Source organism: Silene latifolia, chromosome 7 (genome assembly GCF_048544455.1).
Source record: "Silene latifolia isolate original U9 population chromosome 7, ASM4854445v1, whole genome shotgun sequence".
NCBI classification, from domain to species: domain Eukaryota; kingdom Viridiplantae; phylum Streptophyta; class Magnoliopsida; order Caryophyllales; family Caryophyllaceae; genus Silene; species Silene latifolia.
The window spans coordinates 43,249,122-43,276,098 of NC_133532.1; the positions used below are offsets into that span (position 1 = coordinate 43,249,122).

At 39.7% G+C, this 26,977-nt stretch overlaps 1 protein-coding gene across 2 annotated transcripts; it reads right to left on the bottom strand.

Annotated features, from left to right (window-relative positions):
- On the bottom strand, positions 1-26,930 carry LOC141592091 (oleoyl-acyl carrier protein thioesterase 1, chloroplastic-like). 2 transcript variants are annotated; one of them, XM_074412676.1, is made up of 7 exons: positions 26,463-26,930; positions 24,179-24,312; positions 23,982-24,095; positions 1,370-1,465; positions 806-893; positions 604-672; positions 1-377 (listed from the first exon to the last, which is right to left on the bottom strand). In XM_074412676.1, the coding sequence occupies exons 1-7, from the start codon at positions 26,778-26,780 to the stop codon at positions 96-98; spliced, it is 1,101 nt and encodes a 366-aa protein (XP_074268777.1). In that variant the 5' UTR covers positions 26,781-26,930; the 3' UTR covers positions 1-95. The 2 variants fall into 2 exon arrangements, with proteins under 2 accessions (XP_074268777.1, XP_074268778.1); XM_074412677.1 differs by having other exon boundaries at positions 24,197-24,312; positions 26,463-26,902.
- Positions 26,931-26,977: the final 47 nt, after the last annotated feature.

A 26,977-nucleotide genomic window follows, 5' to 3' on the forward strand; every position in this document is an offset into this window, starting at 1 on the left:
ATCAATGCACAACCATCGAAACTATTTAATTATGAAATTATTATCAGTTACATATACACCATGAATAAGTAATTAAGACAATATTTGATCTCTCATTATCTCTGAGGTTTACTCCTCCATTCGGAGCGCCCTCGGTTAATTTCAGACCCATCAGAAGACAATTTCAGTAAATGCAAAAACTGAACACCATCATCATAGTCGTTTCTTGTTGCTGAAGGTACTCTATTTTTTCCTTTGAAAAGTGTAATTAATGGAATTTCATCGGTTGTTTCAGCGCTTGTGAAGGAATCCACAACATCATCTTGTTGACACTCTTGCCTATAATCCAATGTTATGCTCCGCAACTCATGGGTGTCTATTATTTCTTGAGGCATACTCTAGTGAAACAAAAATCATGTAATAAATAATCGACTAGTGTCATATATACTTATATAGATGCATTATCTCGAAACATTGCTACTAATAAATATGTTACCTTGACCCTTTAAATTTTAGTAAACCTTTTTAGATAAAACACGCATATGAAGTAACAAATTCTTTCACTTTGGAGCGCAAATGCGCAATTGAATGATCTGGATCGGCTGAAAATAAATAAGTACTGACCTCTCGAACCCATCCAATGTAGGTGACATTATTTACATGTTGGTTCATATCCATATCAGCTCTTCTCGGCTGTTATATATACATTTGGAAGCAAATTGAGTGTCGCGTGTCAATAATAATGAAACTTTTGAAGAGGAGGGGGAATGAAAAGCAAAATTAAAAACATATTCACAATTAGCATACGGATGTTGAACAATCTTACCCCTAGCCCCAATTTTGAATAGTGGCCAGGATTTGCCAGCTTCGGGATCTTTCTCAAGCTTTTGTTATTTTCCTCAGGAAATGCCAATCTAGACAAATTTCCACGAGTCAGAAGATATCAAGTCGTTATGCTTTAGATACTCAAAGACACAAGACACATCAAGTTGGGTCGTTTCAATGGAATTCCCATTAATATGTTAGGACTCTTTGGCACCCTTGAAAGTTTTTTTTCCCCTTGAAGGGAGTAAGAAAGATATATTGATGCACAAGTTTGTTGGAGAAGATGCATAGAAACAAAACAATGAGCTAAAACTAAGCAATTTAATCTTGAGAGTATAATGGAGTAAATCTGGATGTTACACTTAACTGTATCCACTTCTGATGTTTTGAGGTAGTAGTCAGACAATTAAATTTTTATGCGATTTTTACTACGGAGTCATTAAAAACAACCTCTACCTTTTTTTTCTACATCTAACCTACCATAGACAGTATAATATAAGGGATTAGGCTTATGGACAACAGCAAAAAGAAAAAAAGATGATCAAATTAGATTCAAAGGACTAACCGAAGGGCTTTTGGACAGTGTATGGCATATTCATCGGCGATTTGAGGACCGACGCGCACCAGTTTCCTTGTGTCCATGCTCATCATCACCCATTTGCTACAGTGAGATATGACAAATATTGTTGTGAAAGGATTTGTGTCGAAGACGTAAAGGCAAGAGTCTTATAGCAAAGCATAGAAGGAACAAAGCCAAAGTAAGAAACTGAACGCGCGAGTCACGCCTATTTCTTGTCAGTCGCACGTGTTGCTGCTGAGTGCCATTAGTCTCGTGTATTATTAACTTATTGCTACGTATGTACCTACTACCTAGCTCTTGGTATTTTGGACGTTTCTTAGTTTTTGACTTTCTTAGAGTAGGACACTGATAGGGCGTCATCGGGTGGCGCTCAAATTGGGTGAAACCCTCTCACATTCATTCTTTTTTTTTTTGAAGAAAACACCCCGAAGGGTATCAATATATTAAGGATAAATCATACGCCACCGCAGAGCTCGCAACAGGAGGTAAAATGTTCGACCACACAGTTTTACCAACTGCCCTAGGAAAAATATGAGCTAAAGCATGTGCTACCGAGTTATTAATACGACTCGTATGCGACCAAATTACAGAAAGAAAACTATTTGAAAGCGATAAAATGTCTTCAATAAGTAACAAAAACGAACTCTTCCCGTTCCTTTGTGCTTGCAGCGCTTCTACCACCTGAAGGCAGTCACTTTCCACCATGACCTCTTGGTGTCCACGAACCTGTGCCTCTAGTAACCCGTCATATACCGCAGCCGCTTCAGCAAACCGAGGATCCCACTCCGAGCTGCGCACCGTCGTCATTCCCCATAACACCTCTCCTCGCGCATCCCGACACACCACGCACCCCCGTACTAACCCCTTCCTCTTCTTTAACCCCCGCATCCACATTAATTTTAACATAGCCATTCCTCGGCGGCTTCCACCCGTCATTCCCTCTCACCTCATCCCTCCTTTCCCTCCTCCTCGGTCGTTCTCGTCCACCATCCTCCCTGGTCTCCAACTCCAAAAGGATATCCCTGACCCTACTCGTAATTCTATCCGGCTCCACTAAAACCCCGTCGAAAGACACCTTATTTCTATGTTCCCAGATCGCCCAACATCCAATCATATATTTCTCTACATCTCGCTCTTCTGCTTCCCGCAATACACCCTCCACCCAGTCACGAACCACGCCCACCCCATCCACGGTACCTCCCTCCTCTGCCCCGTCCAAATTAAGAGAACTCCACACCCACTTAGCCACACTGCAATCTCGGAACAAATGTACAGATGATTCGGAATTAGAAGTACAGAAATAACAAGAAGAAGATTCACCTATGACCCGAGCTGCTATGTTGTCCAAGGTTGCCAGAGCTCCACTACACAGCTGCCAGAAGAAAAGCTTGATGCGAGGCCAAACCCGTACTTTCCATAGCCGATTCCAAAACCATCTTTCTTTTTCCCAATTCGACGGACCACCTGTAACAAAAGTGTCCCCTACCAAGCACGCATACGCCGTCTTAACTAAGTACTCTCCGTCTCTTTCAAGGCTCCAGTACCACGTATCTCTCGGCAAGTTCGGGTTGATTCTGATATTAAGAATCCGGTTAGCTTCGAAAGGCTGGAACATACGCTCCACAGTCTCTTCCTCCTACCCCTTCCCTTGCGGCTTAAGAAGATCAGCAACGACCATCACTTCGTTCCCTGGTCCACACGGGGATATCACCTTGCCACTTCCACTACCTTCGACCCACGCATGCCCCCACACCCTCGTGTCTCGCCCGTCCCCTATCCTCCGTCTCAATCCTCTCTCCAACACTTTTCGGGCACCAAGAATACTCCTCCAAGTATAGCTCGGTCTATGGCCCAGCTCTGCAGACATAAACTCACCCAAACGGAAATAGCGCGCCCTCCTTACACGAGCCCATAAGCAATCAGGTTCCGTCACAAGACGCCAAGCTTGTTTACCCAAAAGCGCATCATTAAACAGCTCGAAATCTCGAAACCCGATCCCCCATCACACTTGGGCCGACATAACCGCTTCCACGAGACCCAAGAGATACCCCTCTTACCTTCCTCATGTCCCCACCAAAACCGTGCCACCATCGATTTAAGAACATTACAAAAATTCGCCGAGATTTTGAACACACTCATCACGTAGGTAGGAAGTGAATTGGCCACTGCCTTTATGAGAACCTCCCTACCAGCCCTCGACAATAATTTCCCGCGCCAACCTTGTAATCTCTTACTCAGCTTATCCCGAATTAAGTCCGTGAGGACCTTTTTAGAGTTCCCTACAACCGTCGGTCAACTTAAGTTATCGCTCCTGAATCTCCACCTCCCTCACCCCAAGTCTCGCCACGATCCGTGCCCACACTCCCCTTCGAATCCCTTTGCTAAAAGAAACAGTGGTCTTGTCCAAGCTGACTAATTGGCCCGAACCTGCTTCATATCGTCGCAAAATATTATTCACTACACCTGCTTCCTCCTCATTTGATCTCACGAAAAATATACTATCATCCGCGAAAAATAAGTGAGAAATAGCCGGCGCACAGTTCGAGATCCTTAGCCCGTGAAGGGACCCACATTCCACAGCCCTCCGGACAAGGTTAGAAAGCGCCTCCGCACATAGAATAAACAGATATGGCAATTGAGGATCCCTCTGGCGTAAACCTCGCTGTGGACAAAAATCATCCATTGGGACCCCATTGATGAGAACCGAGAAGGAAACAGACGATACACAAGTCATGACCCGCGAAATCCATCCCCTATCAAAATTCATCACCTCCAGAACCCGTCTGAGAAACACCCACTCCACCCTGTCATAAGCTTTAGCCATGTCCAGTTTAATCGCCATACTTCCTTCCACATTACTCGAGCACTTCATATGATGAGACATTTCAAATGAAATAAGCACATTATCAGTTATCAACCGACCCGGAGTAAACGCACTTTGGTTCTCAGACACAATCTCTCCAAGGAAACCTTTTAGTCTATTAGCAAGGACTTTGGAAACCAGCTTATATACCACATTGCAAAGACTAATAGGACGGAAGTCTCTAATTTTGTCCGGCGCTTTCTTTTTTGGAATCAACACAATATTAGTCTTATTAAAATCACCCCGGTCCAGCTCACCGCGTAAAATACCCAAGACCGTAGCAATAACATCCGACCCAACAATGTGCCAATAAGACTGGAAAAAGAGAGCATTCATACCATCCGGTCCTGGTGCTTTAAGCGGGTGCATTTAATTCAACGCTTCCACAACTTCCTCCTCTCGGTAATCAAGCCGTAGCATAGCATTCATCCGGTCCAGAACTCGTCCTTCCAAGCCCAGTAGCATATCATCAAAATCCCTTGGCTGTGACGATGTAAAAAGGTTCTGAAAGTAGCTCGAAGCAACACTCGCAATTGCCTCCTGTCCCGTCCTCTCAACCCCATTATCATCAATAAGCATCCCTATATAATTCTTTCTTTTCCGCTCTCCAGCTCTAGTGTGAAAAAATTTAGTATTACGGTCTCCGTCCTGCAACCACAAAGCTCTCGGCCATTGCCTCCAATATTGCTCTTCTTGACGTCGAAGTGTAGCAATTTCAGAAACAAGTTTCTTCCGCTTCCTAATCTCCTCCTCGGTCCTGTTCCCGTTAGACAATCGGTCCAATTGTCTGCATTTGCGCTCGGCCATATACCCGATTTTACGAATACTAGATTTCTTCCACACCTGTAATTCTCTAGCACACGCATTAAGAGCCGCACCCAACTCCCCTTGACCCTTACAGACCCTTCTCCTTATCGCCTCCTCGCACCCTTCCTCACCAATCCACATCTGCTCAAATTTAAAACCACGCTTCACCTCCACCACTGCAGCACGCCTATCCAAGAGCACCTTAATTGGCGCATGGTCGGACATTCCCGTGTCAAATGGATAGTTTTTGCATACGGGAAAAGTTCCAACCACGAGCTAGTACACATAGCTCTATCGATCATGCTTTGTCTGTTCGCTTCTCCTGCTTGCCCATTATCCCAAGTGAACTGGTATCCCTCCCACCCAATATCGTTAGGCCACGATCATCCACAATTTGCTCGGAAATTGTTCATCTGCCACTGTGGTCTACTCCCCTCTTTCATCTCGGTTGAAAGAAGAACCTCATTAAAGTCACCCATACATAGCCATGGTAAAATTGATTGCCCGCTTAGAAGTCGCAGCAGCTCCCAAGATAAATGTCTATCAGAAACAACAGGCCATCCGTAGAAACCTGTGACCCGCCACTCCTTATCGCTTTCCTTTACCAACAAATCAATATTATGAACCGATGCCGTCAAAAGAGTACACTCTATCTCCTTTTTCCACAGAAAGGCAAGACCCCCAGCTCTCCCCATACAGGCCCTGTTCTTTCTGGCTTATTTTCACCTACTTGATTGATTCGGCTCGATTCGATTGATTCGGCTCGATTGATTGATTCGGCTCCATTGATTCGATTGATTGATTCACTCCATTTAGTTCGATTTCATTTCACTCACTCCATTCGATTCGATTGATTCGATTTGACTCCATTAAGTTCAAACTCATTTCACCTTACTCATCTTAAATTTAATAGTTATTATTAATTTTGTTATCAATAATACTATTTTTTTTTTTAATATTATTCTTTATTATTATTATTATTATTATTATTATTATTATTATTATTATTATTATTATTATTATTATTATTATTATATTTAATAATAGTGTTAATAATAATGTTATTAATAATTTATTTATTATTATTATTATTATGAATATTATTATTAAAATGAATAATATTGTTGTTGTTGTTGTTAAAATGAATAATAATGTTATTAATGTTAATAATAATATTATTTATTATTATTATTGTTATTATTATTAGTAGTAGTAGTATTGTTGTTGTTGTTGTTATAATTATTGGTATTATTATTATTAAAATTAATAACATTTATTATTAATATTATTGATGGGGCACGCCCAACCGACTTGACCCAAAGAACAATACGGGGTCATACAAGTCAACACGCTTGCCAACATGGTTACGGATTCGCTTGATACTCTACGAATCACGAATTGTTAAAAGCGAATTCTATCAACTCGACACGAAAATACATATAACACATTTTCTATAAGCGAATCGCGAATCGATAAGGCGTATTCATAGCGAATATGGTAACTATGCTTGCATGACCATCATTTAAGGTACACATAGAAATCTATAAATACCTCATTATTCACCCATCAATGGTAAAATACTTCTCACCAACAACTTCCTCTCTCTAAAAGTAAGACTACTCGAGCTACTATGAGAGGGCACGGAAACCTTAGCTTCAAGCAAGGTCCCAACTATCCAACATTACCGTAAGACATCAGAGAAGGACCTATTGCGAACCCTCTGAGGCCCTATTTGTTACGCGTGAAAGATCCATCCGGAGAGAGCAAGCATAGGTTCGAGGTGTCATCGTCTGAGAAGAGCGCGTTGACCCGACCCGGATTCGAGCAACGCTTACTTGAGTGTTTTTATTCGAAACAATTATTTTTACTAATATCATTATTAATATTGACATTATTATTTATTATTGTTATTAAGAATATTATTAGTAAAAAATTACTATTTTTTCATTATTATAATTTATGATTATTCATATACTCCTCCCTCTATCCCGGTCAATTGTTGTTTTGATTTTGGCACAAAGACCAAGGAAAGAGGAGTGGCCAATTATAAAATGACAAGCGGACCAAATTGAGTGTGAATGATCAAATTGTTCATCAAGTTCATTCTTAAAATAGAAAGGACAATAATTGAATGAGACACTCCAAAATGGAATAGGACAACAAATTACCGGGACAGAGGGAGTATAATATTATAATTTTTTTCTTTAAAATAATAATTTTAGTATAAATAGTATTATACTATGAATATTATTATTATTATTATAGTTGATAATAACAATAATATTAAATATTATTATTAATAATAATATTAATATGATTATTTCGATTGATTCAAATTCAATTGACTTTATTCGATTCGATTCGATTTTTCACTCTATTCGATTCGATTCGATCCAAATTTCACTCCATTGATTCGATTCATTTCGGTCAGCTCGGCTCGGCTCCATTGATTCGATTCGGCTCGATTCGATTGATTCGGCTCCATTCGATTCGATTCGATTTGATTCGATTCGGCTCTAAAAAGCCAGAAAGAACAGGGCCACAGTCAACCCGAATACCAAAATACCCATCCAGCTTCTCTCTCACCCTCCTCATCTCAGGACCACACAACTTAGTCTCACATAAAAATAGCATGGCCGGGACTTTCTTGCGTACCAAAGCACGCAAATTATTTACAGCGTCGGGGTTGCCCAAGCCCCGACAATTAAGGCTTAGAAGATTCATTGGGCCCAGCGGGGTTGAGCACCCTCAACCTCCGCCTCAGATATTAAGACGTCCCCGTCTGTAGTATGTTTAAGCTTCTTCCTGCCCCCGGCCCCTACCTCATCATCTCGGCTTCTCTTCCCACCCTCACAACCCGGTCCCTCATGGCTCCTCTCAATCACGTCCCTTGCCAGCCTCATCCACGTCCTTGGCCATTTCTCCACCGACACCACTCTAGGAACAGAACCCGATGTTGCCCCATCCACACGCAGCTCACCCCCGACCGTCACATTCCTCCCCTCACTGCCCATCTCCCCCCTCGTTTCTGCCCTAGTAACAATTAAACTCCCCTCCTCCTTACTGCTCCCCTTCCCCTTTCTCCCACCAGCATCAACAGTTTCCTCGACCTCCCTCTCCCCCACCACCAGCTCGTTCTCAGAGAACCCCGTGGTTGCCTCACCATGCTCATTAGTCCCCCTATCATGCTTTGTCACAGCTTTCTTTGTTTTCAAATCAAGAGCAATCGCCTGCAATTTATCGATCATCTTCGCTATGTCAACGTCACCAGCACGAAACTTCTCCGTCTCAAACTCATTATTCAGATCACGTCGAGCTCGGCCCGGACCCTCAACCGGCTATTTAATCACCTTCAGCGGAGATGCCCTAAGCCAGTCCCCATAAAGCAGTTCCCCTTCTTCGTATGGCCCATCGTCACAATCCTTCTCCCCATGTCCTATATGTCCACACCCATAGCAATACAAAGGTAAACGTTCATACTTCACCTCAAAATCAACAATTTGCCCTCCCTTCATTCTAATTGGTACCTTCGTTTTAAGAGGAGCCATAACATCATGCAAAACCCGAATTCGGATAGCTCGGTCAAGGTCATAATTCGGCCCTACATCCATAGCTATATACGACCCCAACGATGCCCCAATATTAGGAACATTCGCCTCACACGAGCGGCCATTGATAGGTAAATCATAGACTCTCGTCCAAATTGGGAAAAGGAAAAGAGGAACATCGGTAGATTTACCTTCGCAATTTGGCTCGTTGAAACACCACAGGAATTTGTCGAAGTGCCACGGCTGACCCTCCAAAACCCTAGCTTTATCACGCTCGGTCCCAAATCGAAAGACGAAAAGCTTCTCCTTCGCATCAATAACATTCTCAATCATAGGTTTCGTAGGGTTCCATAACCTAATCATTGAATCAATGGCAGCCTTAGCATTAACAGATTTGGATGCCCAAATTTTACCAACGAGAACCAGCTTGTTCTTCTCGATCCCACCATCGACGCCCTCATCCCATTCGAAAACCCTATCGTCACCCTCATCGTTCTCCACAACCGGCCTCTTCCCGTCACGGATTAAGCCTCGCATCGAACTCTCTACCTGGCCCTGCATAGAAAAAACAAAAGCAAAATAAAGACAACAAAGCAAACCACAATCTCGTGGTCGAAATCGCGAGATTAGCCTCGAGCAAGAAGGAGAGACGCTAAGATATGATAGACGAAACCCTAGGAGACTCTAGACACCTCTCACATCCATTCTTAATTAAAAGGGTCCCCACTCACCCCATGTGAGAGGGTGACGCCCAAATTGAGTGTTATCTGGTGGCGTCCTTTCATTTTCCTTTAGAGTAATAATAATAGTAGTTCTATTGGACGATATTTTAGCACTCGTAATAATATCTTAGATATTCTAGTTGTATACTATATTGGTAAGTAAGTTATGTATCTTTTATTTACCTAAAGTATATGGAATTGTATTAGGTAACAACTAGGCTAAACTATGTATTTAAGCAAGGCGATGTATTACGATTAATTCATTCAATTCAATACAAATATTTTCCCCAAATTCTCCTTTATCATGGCATCAGAGACATCTTGATCCTGAGCAATTATACATCACAATTTTCGTAATTCTTCACCACAAACCAATTTTTTAACAAAACCTTGTAGCGATGACTGGCGGCACAATTATTCCCGGAAAGAAGGATAGGGAGGCGGAGGCAGTGGTACGAAATATGAACAAACTGGCCCGACCTTGCCGTTGTACATTCACCCTTCTGAGATTATGAACTCTGAGCTGACGCAGTCCGGAATGGTCTCAACGCTAAAAACAAGTTGACCTTTATCGAGGGTGCAATTGAGAAACCAGTCACTGCTCCAGGATAAGACGAAAGCATTGAGAGCGTAGCATGACGTCAATGCAACGCCATGGTTAAAGCATGGCTGAGGAACGTCATTGAGATTCGACTCCATCCTAGTATTACGTTTTTAGGGACAGTGCCTGAAATTTGAAGGAACTTAAAGAGCGGTTTTCTACAAGTAATGCGCTGCGAGTGAATCAATTGAAGAGCGAGCTCAACGACTGTAAGCAAGGCAAAGATCAATCCATTGTGGAATATTACACCAAATTGAAGTCTGATCTATATGGGATGCGTTTTCCACTTATAGTCGGGTTTCGCAATGTACTTGTGGATCGGCAGCAACATTACTCAAGGAACGCGGGGAAGAGAAGGTGCATCAGTTTCTTATGGGTCTCGACACCACTCTTTATGGCAACATCCAGTCAAATTTGCTTATGGAGGATGACATTACTTCATTAAGAAGAGCATATTCACTTATGTTACGGGAAGAAAGACACATAGCCGTGACAAAGGTGAAAGAAGAAAGCAATGAGGCGACAATGGTTGTTAAGACGACGAGAGGTGGTGTTCGAGGTAATGGAGCCAACACGAGTCAAGAGCAAGGAGAACAAGCCTCATTGCATTGCACGTTCTGCAATAAAGACTACTCCACCGAGGAAAATTGTTGGGGGAAACATGGGTACCCAAGTCGTGGCAGAGGACGCGGCCGTCGCGGTGGCAAAGGTCGTGGAGGACGAGGAAGAGGCAATACCTTTCAAGTAGCGAATGCAGCATCAACGAATGACACTGATGCGCAAAAACAGGGCAATCAGCCTTCACCTCGGATGAAGTTGTTGCTCTGCGTGGTCTTTTGGGTAATAAAATCGAAGCTATCCATAAATTGACAGGCACGCAAATTAAATATGATAACAGTGAATGGTTAATTGATAGTGGAGCGTCTCATCATATGATGGGACGACGAGAAGTACTCAACGAAATTTGGACTAGTAGGGCATCCACGGCTGGGTTGCCAAATGGTTCTCATATTATTGCCCAAGATCATGGGACGGTTGCTTTGAACGAGAGTTTTATTTTAAAAGACGTGCTATATGTTTCATTGCTCACTTGTGATTTAATTTCAATTAAACAATTAGTAGAAGAAAATAATTGTTTTCTGACTTTTTACCCTGACTATTGTGTTATACAGGACCGGTCTACGAGGATGCAGATGGACGGGGTGAGCACAAGGATGGTGTTTACATAATGAGGAGTGGCCGAGAAACCGTGTCAAGGATCAAAACCACTGAGAACGTCCGACTTTGGCATAGACGACTTGGTCATCTTTCTAGTAGTACTTTACCTTTATTCTCTAATTTTGTTGGTTGTGATTAATTTGGAATACTCGTACTGTTTGTGACCCTTGTTGTCGTGCTAAGCAAACACGGTCCATTTTTAAGATTAATAATAAAAGAAGTAATGAATTGTTTGCATTAATTCATTGTCATATTTTGGGTCCTTACCATATGAGTAGTTTATCTGGTGCTCATTACTTTTTGACTGTAGTAGATGATCATAGTAGAGGAGAATTTAGTCAATTGATGAAAATGTTTTTCCAAATGACCATTTCACAATTTGGGAAGCGGGTTAAAGTTGTACAAAGTGACAATGGGACCGAATTTCTTTCAGGGACAATGAAAGAGAATTATGATGAACATGGAATGATTTTCCAAACAAGTAATGTTGATACACCACAGTAGAACGGTACGGTAGAACGAAAGCATAGATAAATCCTTGAAAAGGCTCAAGTACTACGCTTCCAAGCAGAGTTACCTATCTAGCTCTGCGGAGAATGTATTTTAACAGTTGCATATTTAATTAATAGGACTCCCACTCGTATTTTAAATGGTTTGACTCCTTATGAAGTTTTATATGGCAAAAAATCTTCCCTCGGCAACATACGTGTTTTTGGTTGTCTAGCTTATGCCCATAACAAAGATAGACCGAAGGATAAATTTAATGAGCAAGGAAAGCGTTGTATTTTTATTGGTTATCCATATATTAAAAAAAAGGATGGAAATTGTATGATTTAAAGCGAAAGACAATATTGGAATCTCGCGATGTGATATTTTATGAGCATACTTTTCCATTTCTTGAAGTTGTTTCCAATAAACAAAATGATGAACCTATATTTAATGAAGACCACAATGAAACGGGCACACCACCTGAGACACAGGCTATTAATGCCGAGGTAGCACCAAGTGTGGTGGATAGTCCGAATGGTATGGGTGTCGAGGAAAGGGGGAGTGATCAAAATATTGCCATTGAAAATGAAGGAGACATTGTAGAAGAGGGTGTCACTATACAGGAACCGATTGTTGAAGAAGGACCTATCGTTGATGACATACCTACAGGTCGTGGTGCGCGAGAATAATTTGATCTCTATTGGAAGAAAGATTATTTTTGCAAGTCGACACGAGTTGTAAACCCCGAAGAACATGCTCACTCAGGCCAATCGTCATCCCCAAAGAAAGGTACCCGTTATCCAATAGTTGATTATGTCACAAACGATTGTTTTTCTTCTTCTTACAGGTGTTTTCTAGCAAAAATCGATGCAATACAAGAGCCTCGAAATTACCTAGAAGCAGCCAGAAAGCACGAATGGAGACAAGCAATGGGTAAAGAAATTGAAGCTCTCGAAGCAAATAGGACCTGGAATATTGTGGATTTGCCGAAAGAAAAGCGACCCATTGGGTGCAAACGGGTCTACAAAGTGAAGTATAAAGCCGATGGAACCATTGAACGTTATAAAGCAAGATTGATTGTGCAAGAATTCACCCAAATAGAAGGGGTTGATTACCATGAAACATTTGCGTCGGTTGCCAAAATGACGAGTGTCCGATGTTTATTAGATGTGGCCATAATCAAAGGATGGTCGATAGCCCAGTTAGATGTCAATAATGCTTTTCTACACGGAGAGCTGAGTGAAGAAGTCTACATGAAACTGCTTCAAGGTTTTGAGGTCGGAGGAATGAATAAGGTATGTAAATTGCTCAAATCGCTATATGGTTTAAAGCAAGTTTCACGTAATTGGTTCGCAGAACTTGCTGACTCATTGAAAGGGTATGGTTTCGAGCAGTCATTGACGGATTATTCTTTATTCACCTACAATAAAGGAGGTATTTTTCTTGAGGTATTAGTATATGTAGACGATATGGTTATAGTTAGCAATGACGAGGCGTCTAGCACACAGTTGAAACAATTTCTTGATAAAAGCTTTGGAATAAAGGATCTTGGTCGGCTTAAATATTTCTTAGGCATCGAAGTTGCTACGGGTCCAAAGGGTTTGTTTCTTTGTCAGCGTAAATATGCACTAGAGATAGTCAAAGACGCGGGATTAGAAGGAGCAAATCTCGTAAATACACCATTCAACAAAATCACAAGCTAGTGTTTTCAGACGGGTATGTTCTAAAGGATCCAATGCGTTATAGACGGTTGGTAGGACGATTGATATATTTGACGATAACGCGGCCATATTTGGTATATGCGGTCCATATATTGTCTCAGTTTGTACACGAGCCACGGAAGGAGCACATAGAGGCCGCATTGCGTGTGGTGCGTTATATAAAAGGCGGTTTAAGTAAAGGTCTTATAATGAACAAGAATTCCGAGCTCAAATTACATGGGTACTCAGACTCGGATTCGGCACGTTGTCCTATATCTAGGCAATCATTAACTGGATATTTCGTAGCATTAGGTGATACACCTATCTCATGGAAGGTCAAGAAGCAAGCTAGGGTAGCGCTATCAATAGCAGAGGTCGAGTATCGACCCCTAGCTGCAGCAACGAAATAGTTGATTTGGGTAAAAGCCTTCCTTCATTCGTTGGGTATTGATCACACGAGACCGATGCAGATTTATTACGATAATCAAGCAACTTTACGCATTGCTAAAAACCCGGTGTTCCATGATCGAACCAAGCATATCGAAATTGACTGTCATTTTGTTCGACATCACTTGCTAAGTAAAAAAATCTCCACTTCCCTTGTCAGAAGCAAGGAGAAAATTGCCGACCTATTTACTAAAGCATTGGGACGAGAAAGATTTCATTATTTGCAATTCAAGTTGGGTCTCGGTTTACCACGAGCTCTAACTTGAGGGAGAGTATTGGACGATATTTTAGCACTCGTAATAATATCTTTGATATTCTAGTTGTATACTATATTGGTAAGAAAGTTATGTATCTTTTAGTTACCTAAAGTATATGGAATTGTATTAGGTAACAACTAGGCTAAACTATATATATAAGCAAGGCGATGTATTACGATTAATTCATTCAATTCAATACAAATATTTTCCCCAAATTCTCATTTATCAAGTTCTTATTCTTGGTGTTGTCAATAATAATCCAAATTAAAAAATTTATCTATTGTAACTACAAGTTTGTTAGTTATAAAATAAGAACTTGGTTTGTTCATATATGGGAATTTGGGGACCAATAAACACACTTTGAAAAATGTGAAAGACCAATTACTTATTTTTTATTTAAAAACTTTATGTAAATGTCATATATTGTGTATAAAAGTTTTTAAATATTAGAACTAATAAAATATGATATGGCATAAGAAGAACTTAATATAAAGTTCTTCTATTGCTATTACTCTTACTAAAGCGTTGTTTTTAATAGGAATAATTATAATAGTTGGGCCCCAACTATCACCTTAAGGTTTTGGTTGAGATGGTCCATCTATCATGGTATCAGAGCCATCGTGACCTTTGGTCACGGGTTCGAATCCTGGCAACCTCGAAACTCCTCAAAAACTCACGAAATGGAACCCCAGCGTACGATACGGGGGAGCCGGTGCACAACTAACCACTCTTCAAGCCCAATGGGCATTTGAGTGAGGGAGCGTAATATAAATAATTATAATAGTTGGGCCTCAACCATCGCCTTAAGGTTTTGGTTGAGATGGTTCATCTATCATTTTTTTGGTAGTTTATGTTTGTACGTGACTTTGGTTTTTAGTCCTATTTTTTTACTAATTTAGATATTGTATCTTAGGTGGAATAAATTTTATAAAATTAAAAATTGAAGTACGGAGTATTATTCTAGGTTAATTAAGTTAGAGAATATTTGGGATCACAATAAACAAGGTCGATTTATGAGATTCCTTCCGAGAAAAAAAAAACTCAGCATGTTCCGGACTGTTAAGGGGTTGTTTGGTTACCCAACATAAAACACATGAATTGCAATTCATGTGATTTATAAAATTAGTGGGTTGTTTGTTTGCCCCAAATCCCATGAATTGAAGTTCCATAGGAACTCTAATTCCTCCATGATGGGAGAAGTTGCTTACCTAGGTACCCTTAGATATATGAGAATTCTCACATTTCAACCAAACACTTTTTTCCCATTTCATGTGAATTGCAAAATCATGTGAATTGTAACTTCCTTGGTCCCCTAGGTAGATGTTCTACTATTTGAAGATCGGATGAGTTTGTTCGGATATTGGTTGGCCTCAAGATCGTTTGTCTTTCGTCTTATTGGCGAGTTCTTTGCGGGTTGAACTTAGTTTGGATAGTCTCTTTTGTCCTTTGACACTACTATATTTTGTTGGTAGAATAAGGTATACTTTTGCTCATATGGAGCACATGTGTATCGGTCTATTGTTGCACTATTTTCTCCACAATAGTGAAATTTGATATCATTGTAGGGTGGACGTAGCCTATTATTTTAATGGTGAACCACGTAATATTTGTATCAAATTTATTTACATTCGTTATTTATTGTTCTTATCACAATCGAGTAACTATTTAGTAACGGAATGCCTCCGTTACAACAAGTATCAATTTAAGTACGTACATCTACGTTAAATGATTTCATATTTGATGCAAACTCAATCCAAACTCAGCAACATTATAATTATTAACAATATAAAATCATAATCAAAGATATGGCTCCAAAAATATTGGCATATGGTTTACAATATCCGTCTATGAAGATGCTAGTCAACTATGCATATATTCTAGCCTTATTTATCTCCTTTATTCTAGAAATTTGTTTGTATATTATTCCGTATTTACTCTTATGTTCATACCATTGTAACTCATATAAATAGCTTGTACATCTCTTCATAATATAATAAGAATTACATAAACCTCTCTTATACTCTTACATGGTATCACGATCCATCTCGATCCACACCTTCATCATCACCATCATTCACGCATCCCCATGGAAACCAACAACAACAACCTCATTCCAAACTCCGATGACCCGACGAAACCACTTATCTCCATCTTCTTTCCCAACTGTATCAAACTAACCCGTTCCACCTATCGCCCTTGGTAATATCAGATTACCCGTCTCCTTCGTGGGTACGGTATCTATGCCTTCCTCGATAGAACCAACCCACCCCCGTCACCTATCATCACCCCACCCGCGACAGAAACCAAGCCAAACCCTGAACCAACACCGAACTCAGCCTATGCTACTTGGTACAAAGAAGACAGCCTCATCCTTGGTGCATTAGCCGGAACCCTACATAAGTCCATTTCCACGATCATTCTCGATGTCAACACCTCACACGAAGCATGGAAAACACTCGCACTCACCTATGCCAATCCATCTCGTGGGCATATCCTTCAAATCAAGGATCGCTTACGATACATCACACTCGGAGATGGCACTGTCTCCAAGTACATGCTAGCCATAAAAGCCTGCACTACCCAACTTGCACAACTTGGAAAACCCATGGACGACAAGGACATCATTGCCCAAATCATCCACGGCCTCCCTGACGATCTTTACAGAAATTTCATCGATGCCGTCCGAGCCCGAGATACCCCTATCAGCTTTGAGGCCTTTCACGAACGACTAATTCAACACGAATTAATCGTCAAACGACAACCAACTAACACTACCTTCCCACCCACCGCAAACGCTGCTCATTGACCCTACCATCGTCACACCTCTCGACATCACAATCAGCTCACCCCCTACCCTGCATCTTACCCTCGTCAGAATCACCATACCCCCACCCCTAACAATCAGCAACCCCCGGCCAATCCCAACCCAAAACTCTTCAAGGGCCGCTGTTAATACTGTCGAGCCACGGGCCATGTCATCAGTGACTGCCCGGACTTCAAACGTGACTATCCTAACGTAGTCTTTCCACCCCCGCCAAAACAGAATTGACCCCATGCCCACACTGCCACGACACCATCCACCTCCAACTCGACCTATCTTATTGACAGTGGTGCGTCCCATCACATAGCCAAGGACCTTGAAACCCTATCTCTCCATAGTCCCTATGACGGACCAGATGACATAATCATAGGTGACGGATCCGCGCTGCCAATAACGCATCACGATTCTTTCTCTATTCCCTCCACTTCTCGTTCTTTTTTGTTTAATGAAGTTCTAATTGTTCCCTCTATTGCTAGAAACCTATTATCAGTATCTCAATTTTGCAAAGATAACCATCCTTCTCCAAGGACCGTTTCAAGATGGCATCTATCAATGGCAACCACCAACCATTCAACCTCGAGCCTACATCACCACCACCACCTCGCCCAGCAGCTTGTGGCACGCTCGCCTGGGACACCCTTCTAATGCCACGTTAAAACATTTAAACTCTATTTATAATTTACGTATTTCCAATTATCTCCACCTCTCGAATTCTGCATTGTAATGACCGTTTCTATTGCCAAAAGGAGTCATTCACAAGGTGGAGAGCATTTGCAGGAATTATCTGTGGGCTGGGCATGCTGAGTTTAAACATACTCCCCCTGTTGCTTGGGAGACTTGTTGCTTACCTAAGGAACATGGTGGATTGGGTATTATAAATTGTCATTTGTGGAATGTTGCTCTGATTGGCAAGTATGCATGGTGGATTCATATTAAGAAGGAGAGTCTCTGGGTTCAATGGGTGCATCACATTTATATAAAGCAATGTGATTAGTGGATGTATGAACCCACTCAGAATTCCAGTTGGACATGGAGACAGATTTGCAAAGTTAAGGACATTCTTAAGCCAGGGTTCTTGAATGGTGCTTGGAATGGAAAATATTCTATTCAGATGGGTTATCAGTGGTTACTTGGTCCCTACCCAAAGAAGGACTGGGTACCTATGGTCTGGAATAGAGTATGCGTGCCCAAGCACAACTTCAGTACTTGGATATATGTGCAGCAGCGTATTTTAACGCAGGATAGGCTACAGAAGTTTGGTGTTAGCACTGCTGGTGTTTACTATCTGTGTGGACTGCATATGGAAACACACAGTCATTTGTTTTTTTAATGCTCTTTCAGTTTTCAGTGCCTGATGCATCTGCAGACCTGGTTACAGGTTCAGTGGCAGGGGAATATGCTGGATTGGATTCTTCGTTGGAGGTGCAGATCACTATTGAAAAAGCAGGTGATAATGGCGGCTATCTTTGGACTAATTTAAAGCATTTGGGATTGCAGGAATAAGTGTAGGTTGGAGCACTATATCACCCAACCAATTCGAGTAGTGAAAGGAGTGCATCAGTTGTTGAAAATACGATTGAACACAGTAGGCTTTGATAAGGAACGAGTGAAATGTAAGGCTTGGCTAAAACAAATCGATGTAATAGATTAGAGGCTTAGCTTAAGATGAGTATGAAAGGTGTATGGTGTACTATGATTAATTTAATGATATTCACATTTTCACCCAAAAAAAAAATGTCCACGCTGAAATCCGCTGCCCCACTCAACTTAATTTTCTCCGATGTATGGACCTCGCCCGTCATATCCCACGACTCATACAAATACTACGTTATTTTTGTCGACCACTATACCCACTATTTTTGGCTTTACCCTATTAAAAATAAATCCGGCACTCTCCTTACATTTCATCGATTCGAAAACATAGTAGAAAAATATTTTCAAAAACCAATAACAATTTTATTTCGACAATGGAGGTGAATACAAAAAATTAAACCCATCACTTCTCAATGATGGAATAACACACCTCACTTCCCCACCTCACACACCTGAACACAATGGTTTTGCCGAAAGACGCCATCGACATGTGGTTGAAACTGGTTTTGCCCTTCTCGCCCACTCCCAAATGCCAAATAAATTTTGGCCATATGCCTTTGTCACCGCCACTTATATCATAAACCGTTTACCCACACCAACTCTCAACAATAAAACACCATATCACCTATTACTCGGTCAAGAACCCAATTATCACAAATTACGCCCGTTTGGATGTCTATGCTATCCGTGGCTCCGACCATATACCAACCATAAACTCGATCCAAAATTTCACCCATGCGTATTTGTTGGATACTCGAACACTTAGAGTGCATACCTCTATTATGACCTTGTCAGCACCAAGCTATTTACCTCCCATCATGTTCGATTTGTTGAACACGAATTTCCCTATCCTACCCTCGCCAAAACCAACCCCTCTCCCCTGCCATCTCCCGACCAATGGTGCGAGCTCACCATCCTTCTCTTTGACCCAGCCTTACCCGTGACACCGCCACCCAACTCACCCAGGCCCAATTCCCTGACTCCTCCCTCACCCGAACCCAATTCCCCGAACACCAACTCGTCCCAACGCTCCCCTGTTTCCTCACCATTATCACCTCCTCCTTCTACCCCTACCATGACTCTTATCTCTTCCTCCTCAACCCCGTCTTCTCCACCCACGACACAGCCCCCACCACCACCTCCTCGACATAACACTCGGCTATCCAACAATATCATTAAACCAAACCCTCACTATGCAAAAACAGCCACTATCCCCATCCCTCATATGACACCCACCACCACTAAACAAGCTCTCATTGATCCACGATGGCGAAATGCCATGCTTGACGAACACCAAGCTCTCCTCAGCAACCAAACATGGTCTCTTGTTCCCTGCACCCAAGCCCAAAACGTTGTTGGTTGTAAATGGGTCTATCACGTGAAATACAATTCGGATGGTACATTGAAACAATATAAAGCGAGACTCGTCGCCAAGGGCTTCCATCAATGCCCTGGTGTCGATTACTCGGAAACATTTAGCCCTATCATAAAACCAGCGACTATCCGTCTTGTCCTCTCCATTGCCGTGGCTCAACAATGGCATCTCCACCAACTCGATGTCAATAACGCATTCTTGCAAGGTCACCTCACTGACTCGGTTTTTATGAACCAACCACCCGAGTTTGTTGACACAGAAAAATCTGATTATGTATGTAAGCTCCACAAAGCGATTTACGGGCTCAAACAAGCCCCTCGGGCTTGGTACACTGAGCTCAAGACCTACCTGCTATCCCTCCACTTTAAGAACTCTGTTTTCAACCCCTCCGTCTTTATTTTAAACGCCACTAAAACCACCCTATTCGTCCTAGTATACGTCGAGGATATTGTCGTAAATGGCCCGAACACCTCCCATATTCGCACCTTTATCACTGACATGTCCCAAAAATTCTCCCTCAAAGACCTTGGACCACTCACCTTCTTCCTTGGAGTCGAAGTGACCCCACCAAAAGGGGTCTCCACCTTAATCAATCCAAATATCTATCCGACCTTCTTCATAAATTTAATATGCACGAAAGCACCCCGACCTCCACCCCTATGGTTGCTCACCCAGCATTAACTAAAGAACCAAACCAACTCGTTGTCAATGTCACGGACTACCGCGCAATTGTGGGTAGTCTTCAATACCTCTCACTCACAGGACCCGACATCGCCTTTCCCGTCAACAAACTAGTCCAATTCCTTACCCATCCTACTTCTACCCACTGGTCTGCTCTTAAATGCCTTTTACATTACCTCAATGGCACCTTGGCATTCATCTTCACAAGCAAACTCCCCTCACTCTTCACGCATTCTGTGATGCGGATTTGGGAGGCGATACGGAATACTACCTATAAACAACCGGCTATCTTGTCTATCTTGGTCAGAACTCAATCTCTTGGTCATCGAAAAAGCAACGTGCACTCTCCCGCTCCTCCAGTGAAGCTGAATTTAGAGCTGTTGCTGACACCACATCCGAGATACTATGGCCAGTCTCGGTTCACTGAACTCGGCTTCTCTCATAAAGCGTCGCCTGCAATATACTGTGACAACTTATCCGCGACACATTACTCCGCTAACCCGGTTTTCCACTCCCGTATGAAACACCTAGCTCTTTCGTTCCATTTTGTTAAGGAGCAAGTTCGAAAAGGGTTGGTTCTATTCAACATATCAATGGCACCGACCAACTCGCTGACACTCTAACGAAACCACTTCACAAGTCCAAGTTTTTCGAATTATCATCCAAGATTGGTCTTCGTCTACGACCGTCCATCTTGCGCGGGAGTATTAACAATATAAAATCATAATCAAAGATATGGCTCCACAAATCTTGGCATATGATTTATAATATCCATCTATGAAGATGCTAGTCAACTATGCATATATTCTAGCCTTATTTATCTCCTTTATTCTAGCAATTTGCTTGTATATTATTTCTTATTTACTCTTATGTTCATACCATTATAACTCATATAAATAGCTTTTACATCTCTTCATAATATAATAAGAATTACATAAACCTCTCTTATACTCTTACAATAATAGCTTTAAAGCTAAAGAATCGTTCTAGAAAATACTAAAGCTGCATCTTCAACATATTTTATTTTTTTGCAAAAAGAAATAATAGAAATGTAATAAAGCATACATGATGTCAGTCAAAACAAATATTTCATTAAATAATATAAGGCTATACGCTGCACAGAAAATCAACTTCTTAAAGTGAAGGTGCAACCATGCAAGCAAGTGAAGCAACAAACATAAGTCACAACGGCTCACGAGTCTTCAACAGACTATTGAGCGCGTGAGATCGGGTAAAGCCATTCCTATTAGTCGTGTGACTACATGATCAGTCCCATGTTTCTCTAGATATATATATCAGTATACGGGGAGCGGGATTTAAAGTAAAGTTGAGCATTTAAATCACAACCAACGAGGAAAAAGGTCCATGAACTTGACTTACTTAATCAATAATGATGCTTCCTTGATTATGTCGGATGGATGGCATGAAGGATGAAAAACAGATATAATACAAGTAAACAAGCAATAGGGGTATCTCCAAAATTTTTGTTTATAGAGTTTTGGTGAAATTTTGTAATGATTAAATATGATCGTGGGTTCGATTTATTTATCGTAACGTTTGAAAATACACATAATAACAAAGTTTCAGTTTCCAATGTCACGAGACCCCAAATGGTTGATCATGTCATATGGGTGCCATTATAATCTCATATCACCAATATTTTTAATGATTTTTCTACAAGCAACTTGGAATGGCATTTGATGAAATCGTTAGAGTTAAAAAGCATTAGAATGTCCAACCATTAATTTTTTTTTTAAATGTTTAACAAAATTATTGACTATTAAGAGGGCGTCTGGTTCGTAAAAGGGAAAGGAAATAAGAAAGGAAACAAAGGGTAAAGGAGAAAAAAAAAAGAATATAATTCCCTGACTTTACTACTTGTTTGGTTTGCAAAGGTAAAGGAATGATGAAAGACAAATCAATTATATACAACCATCATCAACGCTCACCACTCATTAATCACCACCAGTAACCAACACCAATTATCATCGACGTCACCCTCACCAACGCGCCTAAGGTCATCCGACGACGGTCGATCCTATGCCGCCGCCGGCAAGCCTTCTTTATTCCTGACGTTTTTATATCAGTGATAGATTTATCATTTATAACAAATCATTAACTTACTTAGGCCATGTTCTTTTGGACTTAATTTCAGTTCTTATAAGTTCGGTTCAGTTCAGCTCTATAAGTTCAGTTCAGTTCAGTTCAGCTCCATTCAGTTCAGTTAAGTTCAGATCAGTTCAGTTCAGTTCAGTTAAACATTAGTAATACGATTCTTATTTTATATTCTTACTGTTATTATTATTATTATATTAATCTATTTAATATTTTTATTATTATATTAATATATATTTTTCATATTACTATTATTTTTATTATTTTATTTATATTTAATATATTTATATATTATTATATTATTATGATTAATGGCAATATTAGTAGTATAAATTATTAATATTTATTATTATTAATAATATTTATATTATATTATACTTATCGTATTTATTTTTTAGTTATTATAATTAATATATTGTGTTATTTAATATTATATTATGATTAACAATGTTATCATTTATATTACTAATATATTATTATTACTACTATATTTATTATTATATTACTATTTTTTTATATATATTATTATATTATATTAATATAATAATAATAATGACTAATACTGTTATAATATTTATTATTTTTATTATTGGTATTAATTTTATTATTATTATTATTATCTTTTATTTTTATTTCAGTTCAGTTCAGTTCAGCTCTATTAAGTTCAGTTCAGCTTCATTAAGTTCAGTTCGGACAATTTCAGTCCAAAAGAACATGACCTTAGATTAATCTAAAAGATAAAACTTCTAGTTTAATAGTTTAACATTCACCAATCATCAACGTTTTTATATCAATGATAGTATGATGTAAATATCCCTTTAATTATTTATACTTAATGTTCATTTGAAGATTTTTTTAATGTGTTGATCATGTAGTAGTTTGAATGGTGGTTATGAAAGTGAGTTAAGGATTTCGAAGGGCGGTGGGGTTTTGTCGATGATGGTAGAGCAGTGGGGTGGGGTGATATCGGCTCCGAGGACCTTGGCAGTACCGACAAACTCGCTGACCGTAGTTAGGTCGGTGGGGTTGATAGTTGGCAGTGCCGGTAGTGGTCCATGGGAGTGTTGTTCATGGTGGTATTCAAGTGGGATGGGAAAAGGGAATCCCATACCTTAGAGGGTGGGAAAATGTAGATATATAGAGGAATTCGGGGTAATAGAAATGAATGAAAGGGAGAAAGGGAAAAGGAAAAAAAAGGTAAAACAAACAACAACAAAGGAAATGAGAGGATATGATTCCCTTTCCCTTTTCTGTAAACCCCAACCGAACGTCCCCTAAGTGGTTTTTAGTAATTCTTAATGGAGTGGCATGCTACTGAATAACAAACAATTTAACTGTGGGAGCTAAGACTGAATAGTACCATGTAGCTCTTCCAATCACTTCACCGTTAGCATAATCTTTGAGAATTAAATCGCGCCTTATTCCAATTCTACCTTCTGGTTGACACCATGTCTCTATCTCAATCACATCACACCTGCTCAAATTTTAGATTTATAGACACGAAAAACAAAACAAAACAAAACAAAAAAAAATCTTTTGAAGAGTAACAGAACAAACCAAGCAGGATATCTATACATCTCAATATGCATTCGTGCAATCACCCATATAAGGCGCAGTTTTCTCATGGTCGGAGTTGTTGAAAAGCCATCTGTAGAGAATCCAATGGCCTGAGCATGGTTGCAACCAACTTCCTGCAGCAGAAAGGTTACGTGTGCTATTAGTTGCCTCTTTCATCTTTTATTGTGTGTATGTGTGTGTGTGTGTGTGTCGTAAGAAAGGTGTGACATTTACGAGTATTTCCCAACCACCAATTGACTGCATACTCCCTCTTTCATCAAAAGATCATCACCATCTGATTGTGATGGTAAGACTATATAAAATTAGGACTTTAATGATCTATAAGTATTGTTTGTTAGACGGATATGGAGTGGAATTTTCACATTTCACCGAAAAAAAAATGGAGTGGAAAGGAAAAGGCAAATGCCATTGTTTGGTAAACTAGGGCTACATCCCTTGGGGGGAAATAGAGGGACTATTTTCTTTTTTAAAAGTTAATTTAGATCCTTCCAAAATAGAAAAAATTTGAAATAAAATGACCATCGCCCACTCCCCTCACCTGTATGGCTCTACCCCCTCCTCAAATCATTTCAATGATAATGCCGATGGAGACGGCGAGACATTGAAAGATTTGGAATCCGTGAATAGGAAATTGTCTTTGATTGTATGTTGAATGCAAGCAAACTTAGCTTATTCTAATGTAAAAGGACCGTAATGTGCAAGAGTTATCAAGTTCCGGAATAAACTGCCTTTTGACAAACCTACCTTATTCGAAAGTTTAGAGTGACAAGTTTTACATCAAATTTATTAAATATACTCAAAATCTCTACTTAACAAATGAATTTATCTCTGAAACTTTGAGTTTGACTTTAGTTTAAAAGGTTAAGGGAAGCCTTTGCTCTACAAATGTCCAAAAGAATGCCACAACTAACATACATAACAAAAGGGAAAAATAAAGCTCCTTCCAACAAACCCGTAAACGACTATCACTGCCACTGATAACTAGAACCTAAATATATGAAGGAATATTACTGCATGTTTACTCAAAGAAAGGAAAGAACTCCTAAGCGTGAACAGAGGGAAAAAAAGTGTGAATGACAGTTTGATACCGCATAATTTCATCACACTACCATCAACTCAACAAGAACTCAAGAACATAGTAGGCAAATAACAAACGCGTAAGTGACATGACCATAAAAAAAAAGCGTGAATGATAGTATGATACTGCATGATTTCAAAATTATGATTAAAACATACTATTAATCACACAAGGACAATAACCTTAACACAAAATCACAATTTGCGTTCCAACAAAAAATCTTGTCTCCCAAGGTTTTACACGTTAATCGCCTTCATTTACCCAAATACCTTTTCTAAAAACTTTTCAAGTTAACAAGTACTCCTTCCGTCTCAATCATTTATTTAACTTTGATTAGAATACTCCTCATAATAAAGAATAAAAGAGGTACACAAATGAATAAGAGGGGGCGAATATCATGTTTTATGAGAGGTAAAAAAAAAAAAAAATACATTACCAACAATAGGGACGTAGCCAGAACAGAATTTAAGGTGGAGCCGAAATTAATCTTTTCGTCTTTAACTTAAATATATTGACGAAATTAAAACACCTTGTATGTCTCTTATTTTACATGTTACCAGTTTTCAATACATATCTCCTCAATATGTCTACAAATTATTAAATAAGTATTATATGAAAATATTTACAAATTAATAAAGAATGTGTAAAACAAATTAAAAAATGGCGCAAGGGTAATTACATAAATAAGGGTAAAAGTTGTAGAGCCAACTAATGGTATAACTTATAAGGGTGGGAGAGTTTCAGGATGCAAAAAAAAAATTAAAAAGTAATGGATGCATCTTTGTGGAGTCAAACACGAGACCTCCAGATGAAGCTTCATTACTAGAAAAGCTTTGGCCAACTATGCCACTAGAGTAAGATACTATCTTTGCTATTTTCTAATATGGAATTCAAAAAAGACCCCGGGCCAAGGCCAAGGTTGGCTTAACCTAGCTACGCCACTGCCAACAATTATACTAACCAATTCTCCAACAACCAAAAATCTAACCTTTCAACAAAATTCTCAAATTTGGGCATGATCATTAATGTCACTTGAAAATATCTCATGTCACTAAAAAAAAAAAAAATTAAAGAAGACTCGCAATTATAACAACATACTACATTTTCTTTTTCATATTATTATTTCCCAAAGGAAAAACACTCAAAATAAAATATCGATAACTAAATAATCAATGATATATTAACCTGTAAGAGATTAGCAATGGTTTCAACAGTAGCAGTTTTATTAATCCCAACTTCATAACTCCTTACTATAAAGCACTCTTTATATGACAATCCATCTTCACTCATGCTCCCTAACCTCAACCCATCTGCTAACCCGCTTGTTATTCGGGTCGACCCGTTTTTATTTGTCTCTTTTATTGTAACTGGCACGAATAAATCCTGTCGTTTTGAGCATAAAATCGAAATATTGTGAGGGTATTTAAATTTTATGTCACGTTTCGGATATGCCCAGAAACCGCATTGTGATAAAGATTGAATCATTACATATCCCTTTAACATCGTGTTTCTATTTTCGGGTATTTAATTTTGTTTTATTTCTTCTGATTTTTTGGGGTAATGTTGAGAAATATAAAATTATGTATCTTCCACATTTATTGGAATTATTTATTTTATTATTTTTGAGAGATATTGGAATTATTTTTCTTGATTTTATAAATAGTGGGTTCGATGAGAACGAAGTAGTTGGAGACTTGGAG